Source organism: Xiphophorus maculatus, chromosome 4, assembly GCF_002775205.1.
Source record: "Xiphophorus maculatus strain JP 163 A chromosome 4, X_maculatus-5.0-male, whole genome shotgun sequence".
NCBI classification, from domain to species: Eukaryota; Metazoa; Chordata; class Actinopteri; order Cyprinodontiformes; family Poeciliidae; genus Xiphophorus; species Xiphophorus maculatus.
In genome coordinates, this window is record NC_036446.1 from 14,429,237 (window position 1) to 14,439,904 (window position 10,668).

General features: G+C 38.4%; 1 protein-coding gene across 2 annotated transcripts in view; it reads left to right on the top strand.

The window, feature by feature from the left end:
- Positions 1 to 10,153, top strand: part of kiaa1549l (KIAA1549 like) — a 65,176-nt gene extending 55,023 nt beyond the window's left edge. For both annotated transcript variants that reach the window (XM_023332915.1, XM_023332916.1), the window contains exons 16-22: positions 793 to 1,028; positions 2,728 to 2,860; positions 5,027 to 5,398; positions 5,485 to 5,579; positions 6,094 to 6,242; positions 6,356 to 6,507; positions 7,291 to 10,153. In XM_023332915.1, coding sequence (XP_023188683.1) covers positions 793 to 1,028; positions 2,728 to 2,860; positions 5,027 to 5,398; positions 5,485 to 5,579; positions 6,094 to 6,242; positions 6,356 to 6,507; positions 7,291 to 7,554 — 1,401 coding nt within the window. In that variant the 3' untranslated portion in view covers positions 7,555 to 10,153. The remainder of the gene's footprint in view (positions 1 to 792; positions 1,029 to 2,727; positions 2,861 to 5,026; positions 5,399 to 5,484; positions 5,580 to 6,093; positions 6,243 to 6,355; positions 6,508 to 7,290) is intronic.
- The last annotated feature ends 515 nt before the right edge of the window (positions 10,154 to 10,668 follow it).

Consider the following 10,668-nt stretch of genomic DNA (forward strand, 5'->3'; position numbering starts at 1 on the left):
TATGTTATAGCTTCTTATTTAATTAGGTTATCCCACAGAGAATTTCCATGCCTCTGGAAACCCTGAAGCACCATCAATTTAAAAAATCTCTATCTTTGGTTATTTTGGATACTCTGAATTAGCAGTTTTATGCAACTTTCATACTTTAAATTTTAATCTCTTCTTTCATTACTTAAGCCTTATAAAAAAAAAACCCTTCTCACCCTGCCATGAACTTGCGTGTTTGCTCTCACCAAGTATTTCTCTCATGGCAGATATAGAAGATAATTTACCTTTCTACACACTGTTGGAATATAAGATTTCTTTATCATAGAAAATATTTTAATAACAATTCACCAGGAGTGGCTGCAAAGATGTTCACTCTTTATGCCGATCGACATGCATTCCTTCTGCTCACAACGGACAAGACGCCTAATGTCCTCACTATCATTTTGATTTTCTTGTTTTGTCATTGTAGAAGACAGACTGTATGATTTCCTTTCATTTAGAATACGTTTGACTTTATTTGTTGTGTTTGCATTGTGGTAGCTGCCGAATACAATTGCTATATGTCAAAACAATTGCTGAGGCTTAATTGTCTCCCTGTAAAGGGTATTAAATAGTATCACCATGCCAAAACTTCCTATGCTTAACAAGAAAATAAAAACACTTCTTTCATGGCTGATCTTAAATTTATATCATATTCACCCCACAATCTGTACCACAGTAGAGGAAGCAAGATGAATACTCTTCTCATTTTTAAGTTTGATCGTCTTGTGTTGAGTTGCATTTGTTGGTATGCCCGCTCTTCAGGTTAGCTTGGCGTTGAAGCAGAAATCAGACATTGAGCACTACAGAAACAAGCTGAGGCTAAAAGCTAAGAAGAAAGGGTATTATGATTTCCCGTCCACCAACGGCAGCAGCAGCGGTGGAGGTCGAGCCCTGGTGCATAAACAACGGAGCGACTATAAGAGGGAAGTCGGTGAGCATGGCAGACCTCTGGAGCCAGATGATGAACAAGGGTCCACATACGTCAAGTCTCACAGAAGGTAAGAGCAGACTAGATAGAGACGATATGTATTAATATATATTTACATAGAGACTTTTTGCTGGCAGATTTTTGCAAAATCTGTTAGCATGTTTTGACATTGCTTGCATTCCGTTGCTGTCAGAAAATTTTGGCTCTTTGTATCAGACTGTCTCATTAATCGACACACAGTTCTTCACCCAGGAAATAACAAGTTTCAAGAATATATTGGTATGTCTGTCACCCAAAAACTGATCTTGCAATTGCATGTCACCTTTGAATGGACGTTTTCCCATTGTTCTTGGCAGAAATAAATTCAACCAGATTCATTAGGATTTGTATTGGATTTCCAGTTTTATCTTCTTGAGAATACAAAATCCTTCAGGTCCAGACTGGGACGTTTCCTGAGTCATTTTCCCAGAAATATGGTTGTGGTTGTTAGGGTATACACTCAGGAACATATTTATAATCATATTTGTATCCGTCTCCCTCCCTGTGTCTTGACAGTACCCTCAGCTCGTCTTGCACAAAATTATCTTTGCTGGGTTCTTTTCACATTTTTAAAGGTATCATGGAAAGAATGCCATAGGCTTGGATGCTTCTACGCCTTCTGTTTTGAGTTATCACACAGTTCAATTTGTGTCAATAATGATATAAATTTCACTCCACCATAGATCCATCTTCATCACTTTGGCATCTGTTTCATCATTCTAACACACAGTGACTGATTTGTAATTTGCTGCATCAGTGGATTCCTTCTGTTCCCTCTTCTGAAGTATATAAAGGGAAACATGGATATAAAACATCGTAACTATTTAGTTTTTTTTTGTATCTACCAGATATTACACCTTGCCCAACAAAGCTTAATGGACCTTTTGGACTTGGAAAAGGGAATTACTACCTTTTCCATGGCATGCTGGACCCTTGCCGTGGGTCATACAGTGCTTGTGCAACCAGAGCCAAATCTGGTTCTGGGAGCTGATGAACTCTGCCAACATGATTCTGTTCAAGGTTTTTATGGTCACAATCTCTTGTTGCTTTCAAATAATAAAAAAAAAGTACAACTACACTTCCCAGCACTCATTTTTAAAATAACTTATGAAAATATAGTCATAAACTTTAATATGTGTTTATTGAAATTTTACAACACAACACAAAGTGCCACGCAATTGTGAGTTGGAATGAAAATCATACATTGTTGCCACATTTCCTTTTTCTTTTCTTTTTTTTTTTTACAAATAAAAGCCAGTGTTGCTTACCACACTAGTATCAGTGTGATACTGATGCTGATTATTGATATTTTGGATTGATCTGCCCACCTCTACTAACATGTGTCATGGCATCTGTTAATATTTTCCCTAGTACGGTGTTTTACGGTGTGTAATGACACACACTGACTATATTAAGAGATCAAAAGAATATTAAAATCTTAAGCTCTTGTATGTGGTCACTAATGTGTGACCAACATTTTTATTTTTATCTTTGTCCTGTTCTAATTTAACACCTATTTTGTCAGCACCACATCTTTCAAGTAGGAGTCCAATTATTTTCCTTACCTTGTTCATCATGCCTCAAGCAATAAACCAACGAGGTTTATCTTCTACTTCTTCTGCTGAAGGCACATGAAAGACTGACCGAATAATGTGAACACTTTGAGTAAAGAATTGCTTTGCTGCAGGTTTGATTTGTGCTGCACTCACTCGGTTTACTCTAATTGGCAGGCATTCCCAGGTCGGACAGATGGCCTATCGCAGCAGACAAAGCCTAAGCAGTCCAAGTCCCGGAGGAACTGAGATGGACCTCCTTGTGATGAGAGAAAGGCCCAGAAGAGGCATCCGCAACAGTGGCTACGATGTGAGTCCCATGTCAACACCCACCAACCGTTTCGACCAAACCTAATCAGCCAATTAGCAGCTCAAAGGCATCTCATTTTTTTCAGAGCTATAGCTTAAAGGCGCACTCTACTGGTGATAAAAAAATGTCACTTTAAAGAAATGTGTTGTTTCAATGGGCAATGGGAGAAAAATATAGGGGAGAAAATGCCCAGTTGTTCTCATTAGGGCTAACAGTTCCCAAAACCTACTGGACAACAACACTTGTCCAGAAGAGCTTGTGTGTACATTTACATTGTTAAAGGTATTGGCATAGAAATGTGATACTGTAGAGGTGTAGTTAACAGAGGGACTTTGGAATAATTATACTCCAACTTTGGCAAATACCAAGACCTTTAGGAAATGCAGACTCTTGTTGCAGAAATATAACATAAGTTCTCATTTTGTTTTTCTAAAAAAAAATGTGACCAAATTTCACAGATCAATTAACTGAGCAACGCTAAAAATGTAGGCTCCACAACCGCAACATTTGCAATTAAATGGGAACCTTGATTATAAGAATTATGAGGATTCTGTGAAATCCCTCTCTCCTTACTGTGAGACCTGGTGTACGAACAGAGCTATACATTAGACCTGTTCTACTCAAGTGCGGTTTGACGTGTTCTGCAAACTGGGAGCAGAGAAATGGGTGACTTATAATTAAATGTAAAGATTTATAAAACACTGCTGGGTGATGTATAGCTATTTTACTATTCGTCTAATATGCTTTTATGGTCCTGAAGACAGAATATTTTTAGCGTCAAAGAAATTCAAAACATTTTTTTAAATTTCTATTTCATTAGAAAAGTACACGCATAGTTAAATGGAGCATTTGTGCAAACTGGTGGTGCTTTGGCTCTTTTTGGCCTACACAAAAACAGCATCAGAAATCTCACATTGGTCCAGTGACAAGCATTCACCTCACCATCACAAGGGGGTTGAATTGCAGAGAAAGTATGACACGTCCTCTGAGAAAAAAAAAAATACAATTCTTATACTTCTATGACCATGTGTTGATTTGCACTGCGTTTTTTCATGAGTCCTGGCCTTGTTGAATACAAAGGGACTGGTCTGGCTGCAGATTTAAGTCTCTTCCCTTTTTCAAGAGGGCTGATTTATGAGTTACTCTGTGCTGGCTCTACTGTGGCTGCCCTCTTTTTGCACAGAAAGTAGGGCAGCCTCAAATTATATAAATTTGTTACTGTGCTGGACTACTGAATAGATGGACATAGTTACAAAAAAGTATGTTAAAAGATACAAATTATTAGGACAATAAATACTGCTCTCAAAAGTGTACACACCCCATAAAAATTTGACCATGATCAATCTTTTCCAAACATTTTTGTACTTACAATGTTGCATTTACTCTGTACACAACAAATGAAAAACAATTTTGCTAAAAAAAACATCACAGGTAGTCAGTCTTTAAAAATACTTAATTTAAGCACCCTTTAGAGAAACAACACCCTCCTACCCCCTGCAAAAAACCCCAAAACAAACAAATGTAAAGTATTCAGTCTTCTCTTTGTCACCAGTGATAATAAATCACCTGAATCAGAACTTAGGTTCAAATCCTGATAACAGCAAAGAAATTTCAAAGGAATATAAAATAAACTCATTGTATAAAGTATCATTCAGGAGAAGGCTTCAAATATCATTCAGGAGAAGGCTTCAAAAACTCCTCTGTGGTGTAAATCCAACACGGCACAATGAAGGTTAGGGTAACATCAATTCTTAAGGGTCTACAGGAATTTCTTCTAAGCACTGGAAATATTTTACACCGCTCTCCTTTATCTTTATTGTGCCCAGACTAAGAAGTAGGGTTACTGTAAATAAAACATTTCGGTTCTGACAAAAAAAAAAAAAGAAAATCTGAAACCTTGTAGTAAAATGTCATGTGGTCCGATGAAACCAGACTGGACCTTTTTCTAGAAAATGTTCAAGGTTTTACCCAAAACAAACACTGAAAATTGCGAGATGAAAACTATGCCCACATTGAAACTTTGTTGTGATAGCACCATCTTTCTCTGGATTTTTTGTCCCATTTAACTCTTTTCTTTTTGTCTTCAGTTCTCATAGTTTTGAAGAGTCACTTAAGTCTAATCTATTAAATATATAAAATATATGATGTTGTGTATACATTTCACAGACTGAGCCGGAGCTAATCGAGGAGACAAATGTTGATCATCTTCTGGGGCCGCGAAGGTACATGTATGGTCGTGGCCTTAAAGGCCACTCAGAGACATCCACTCTGAGCTCACAGCCATCCATTGATGAAGTGCGACAGCAGATGCACCTGCTGCTGGAGGAGGCGTTTAGCCTGGCTTCTGGGGGCCAGTCCACATCTGGAAGGCATGGCCACCACCAGCAGCCCCCTCCTGACCAATACAGCCCTGCGCCTCCTCTCCCATACGCAGACGTGGTCAGCAGCGTTCCAGGCACTATGAGCTCGGGGCGGGGTGGACTCCACTGGGTGCCATCTTACGGAGCAGATATTTATCAGTGCAGCCTGCCTAAACCTGTGAGTTGGAAAAACAAATTTATCTTTTCAAGTGACCAATCCAGAAACAAGTCCTTTAATCAAAAGAGTTCTTGCTGTCGTTTAAGGCCTTTCGCTTCACCCAGCTTCCTGAGATGACCGTGGGTTCTCCGCCTCCTTTACCACCTCGCACTGGACCTCCTCACAGAACCTCCTTAAGACGGTAAAAAATGAAGACACCCATAAATAAAAAGAGAAGTTCATTTTCAAAATTTCAGAAAATGTCATGGATGACAAAGATACAAAGACAGATGATTAAAAATTGGAGCACAAGCTTAGCAAAATACACAAAAGCCAATGTATGGCACCTTGTAAAGGAAAACACAACAATCTTTCCTTAAACAGGCACTTGGTAAGAATTGGAAGACGTGAAAGATTAGCAAAACGGATAACACAAATACAGACACTGGTGGAGACAAATGACCATCTTTCGTTTGCTAACCTTTTGGATGTTCCTTTTCTAAAAATCACATTAACATTCATATTCAGGGACTATATAAGGAGATTTGTTGTGGTGAGGGTGATTTAAGGCCTTGTATAAATTTTTATAATGAACTTGTGTATAGAGAGATGGCAAGAATACTAATGATGTGTTAATTTTTTTACATGGAGTGTGTGTGCCATCTTGTGGTGTCTTTCTGCAGTTTCTTGTTTATGCCTCTAATATCTTGACTTAGTTCCACCTCGGACTTGGGGCCTAAGGGAAGGAGCTCAGAAACATCTGTCACTGAAATGCGGAGTCAACGTGAGAAAAACCCATATGGGCCATTCACACGAGCAGCACTTCCATCTATCACTGCAGAACAGCCTGTCCCAAACTACTCAGGTAAGCAGACGAGAAGGTGATTCAGAATTTAAAATGCTTACACTGAGTCTTTATATAATAGCAGCATTTTGACAAAAAAACAAAACAATCACTGACTGTTTGTATTTAAACAGGAAACCCTATTACTGCTGTCTACGCCATCCCTGCTGCAAAGCCAGGGTACTCAGAGTATTTTGTTCCCACATCCCCTACGTCCTACCACAGTCCCTCTTGGATGTCCTACCCACCAGAACCTGAGGATGTCCAGCCGCAGTGGACAGACTCTGTAAGGAACCTCATTTATCCTGTTTGTGGCCCAACAAGGCTCACTCAAAAAAAACCTACTAAAACAATAATGTCAAATGTTGAGAATACATATTAAGTGTAGTGAGTAGGTGTGTTCATCCATCCATCCATTTTCTAACACCCTTGTCCCTAGTGGGGTCAGGAGGGGTGCTGGTGCCTATTTCCAGCTAACGTTCCTGACGAGAGGCGTGGTTCACCCTGGACAGGTCGCCAATCTGTCGCAGGGCAACACAGAGATAGCCAGAACAAACAACCACGCACACACATACACACACACACCCCCGCCTACACATAGGAAGAATTTAGAGAGACCAATTAACTTAACAGTCATGTTTTTGGACTGTGGGAGGATGCCGGAGTACCCGGAGAGAACCCACGCATGCACAGGGAGAACATGCAAACTCCGTGCAAAAAGACCCCGAGCCGGGAATTGAACCCAGGACCTTCTTGCTGCAAGGCAAGAACTGCGCCACTGTGCAGCAGCATACGTGTTCAGTCCCCAATAAATTAACACCTTCTGTTTGTTGCAGTTATAGCTGCGAATCTTTGTGTTTCTAAGTTTTGCACATCTAGAAACCAATGTTGGTGCCCTATGATTGTCCATGAGCATCACGTTTTTAGACTTGTTATAAATACTTATTCGTATTTAGGTCTGTAAAAGTGATTTCAATTCATAACCATGCACTGATTTGTACACTTATATGCTCCTGCTTTATTATAAAGATTGTGTTTTTCTTTCTCTTCCTGTGCACTCTGTTTTCAGGTACCCTTACCTGGGTATGCTGAAGCTTTTCCTAATCCTCGTTACCCACAGGGGAGTCCCACCAGGCTACCCCTGCAGTATAGCCAGACACTGGAGCAGCCGCCCACTGCCCCTCGCACAGTATCTGAGCAAAGTCTTCCCCAGGTGCTGAAGGACATGGACAGCATGCCTCTGAGCAGCCTCTCCACCTCTGCACTTGTGCAGGCTATAAGACAGGAGGTGGCCAAGCTAGCAAAGAAACAGAATGACATTTTTGAGTTTTAACATACAGACGTGTTTGGGTCTTCGAAAGGGGCACACAAAGGTGATGCTACTTCAGCTCCGTTTTTAATATTTGTACTCGCCAACAGACTGATCTTTAATTGCTGATTATCCACCTCTTTTTGCACACAACTGGTGTATGTCAGCTCATCAATTAAGGAAACTTCAAAAGATTTGTTTAATTTTAGAAAATAATAATTCCATTCTCTGTCAATGATGTCCCAGGTAATTATGCACATATCTATGTAGATATATCAATAGGATAAAACTAAATGTCAAAGACATATTTTTCTGGACCAGATTAGGATCTTAGTGGGACTTACAAGAGAAAATCCATTAATGTAATCGTCTGTACTGAGAGGACCAAATTCTTCCTGTCAGATGGGTAAGTATAACTCACAGTGTATATGAGCATGTACAGTTTAAGGACATTGTGTATCTAACCAAGCCTGTTATTAAGCATCAGCTTAAACAAGATGGGCAAGATCAGGATATACTCTTTTAAACATTAATCTCAGAAAGAAAAACACTTTCATTTTTAATTTTGCTTTCTGTAGTTTCTTTACATGTCTGAGAAAAATAGCATATCAACAACACAAACTACAGCCTTCCTTGATAATCTGATGGTTCTGCTTAAAAGATTTAGTAACTGGAAATTAACAAATTGACAAAATACAATTTAAAGCTTCTTCTTTAAATCTTATTTTAAATCAATCTAACAGGATTTATTTGGGTTTACATATGATGATGTAAGGTGCAGTTGAGATATTTGATTACTAAATTGGATTTGTTGGTGAATTAAGGTCTTTTCAAAGGATGCAGGCTTGGGGAATACTCTGAATACAGATTGCAATACAATACTTTATTAGAGTTAAATGTTTGAATACTTCAGGAAAGTCTCCAGTGAGCTTCTGTCCACAACAAGGTCAACAGTCTGGCAGGTTTATGAGTTTTGGGTGCTGCTCAAACAATTTTGTTTACAAACAGCCAAAGTAATGAAAATGTACAATTCTTTTTCATGCTGTTTGTAGTCGATATTTTTACTCACCAGTCATAAGTCTGTGACTCCATGGCTAATTTTAAGTAAAATGTTCTTTTGCCAGTCAAACACCTCTAATTAGCAATGGTATAAACTATGAACATGTCAGACTTTGTTGAGATGTCTGATACTAAGACACCTGCAGCCAAACCTTCAGGCCCAGTGGATTGTAAAATCGGGTCTTTACATTGTGTCTACAATAATACATTGCAACACAGTGAACCTTGTCATTGCCTTTACTTGTTGGTGGCCATATATTGGAATTCATCAATGTATTATTTATAGATACCTTATATAGGAAGATGTCTTCAAAATGGTGATGGACACATGAAATAAGTTCTTCACATGTGAAATGTTGACCTAATAAATTATTTTGTGTGAGATATACCAGCGGATCTTTAAGTTAGAAAATCATTGTAAAATTGATTTATTTCAGTAATTCGTTTCAAAATGCAAAACTCATAATTTCTAAATTCATCACAAACAAAGTGATGCATTTAATGGAAATGCTGGGCAGTGTGCAATATTCCTCGGGTGTAATGTCTCTGCAGTTCATGTTCTGGTAAAAATCAAGTTCTCGCACTGAAAATAAGATTTTATTTTTAGAGGTAATAGCACTTTGAGCAGGGACACAAATGAGGAAGGTTCAGCAAGGAAACAGAGGCGTTTTTTTAGGACTCCTTTAAAGGAGCTAGTTAATCTCGTTTTACGACTTGAAGATCAGACCAATATAGCATTACAATACAGGGGATCCAAATCAGCTGCATAAACTATCCAGTCAAGTAAGGCACACATAGGAAAATCAATTCAAACATGGTTTGTTTGTTTGTGTGTGTGAAAATATTCCAGCTATGAGAAAAAAAAAACTTAGATTTTCTGCAGAGAAGTGCATGTAGTATTGACCTGTAGCAGGGGTTGTGTGACTTGCATTAACACTGAGATTGCCAACTTGTACTGTATGATTTCTAATAACCTTAAAAATGTGGATTATTATATAATCAGTGCTGGGAAGTTGTCAGCTTTGACGCCAGAGAGATATGTATGAGTGAAGTTGCCTTTGACTATTTCTCTTTCATGGAACAGCAGGCTGCTTTTTTTTATCAGTCCTGGATGAAGTTAGCCTTTTAACTGTTGAACAAATCCTTTGTCAACTCAAGTAACTGTTTATTTATCATATGACTCCATGTGTAAGTAGATACATGAAGCCTCTTGTTCTCAAACTCACCAAGAACTCGGCCGTTACTTGTTTGGCGAGGCACCTTTGTCTTAAAAACAGTACTGAAAACCATTTTTATGTGAACACCTTTCTACATTCTCATGCTGGATAACTACAATATTAAATAAAAGTATCTGAGGGTGTTTATTGAATGAAACGTGAGAATTTATTCAATAAAGTTAAAAGTGAGCTAACTCTATCGGAAAATCAATGTCTTTTTGTCCTCGTGTGGCATTCCCTCATTTTCTTTTCATCTGTTGCTTGATTTTATTTTCACTGGTGTTATTTAGGGATGAATCTAACACTGAAAAAAAGATGGGAATTGAGGGAAATGTTAACCTAAATATTTCAAATTAAATAAATGATTTTATCAAATAAACAACAGTTGATTCATGCCTTTTTTTAGTTTCCACATGTCACATTTTCCAAAATGCCATTGATGCACTGAGGCGCTTAAAGCCTTCTGGACAGTGTTACTTTTTTATACTTCAAGTCGTTAAATAAGCAGAAGCAAGACTGACAGAAGCAAGCCTGACATATCACAACCATCCGCCAAGGTGTGTGAAGTGTCTTGCCCAAAGACAGAAGTGGATGAAGCTGAAATTGAACCGGTGGCCCACCAATTTCAGGGCGAACTTCTACCACTGCCTCCATTACCACCTCAAATAACAAAGGGTTATATGCTTTTAATCATTATTACTTTAATAATGCCAGTTCTGGCTGACACATTCTGATGGTGAGATCACAAGTAAGTATGTAAAGCTTTATTCATATAGCACTTTACAAGATAAAAATCACAAAGTTCTTCAACAAACAAATAACAAATACACAAAAGAAACACAATGTTTAAGGCCGACATTCA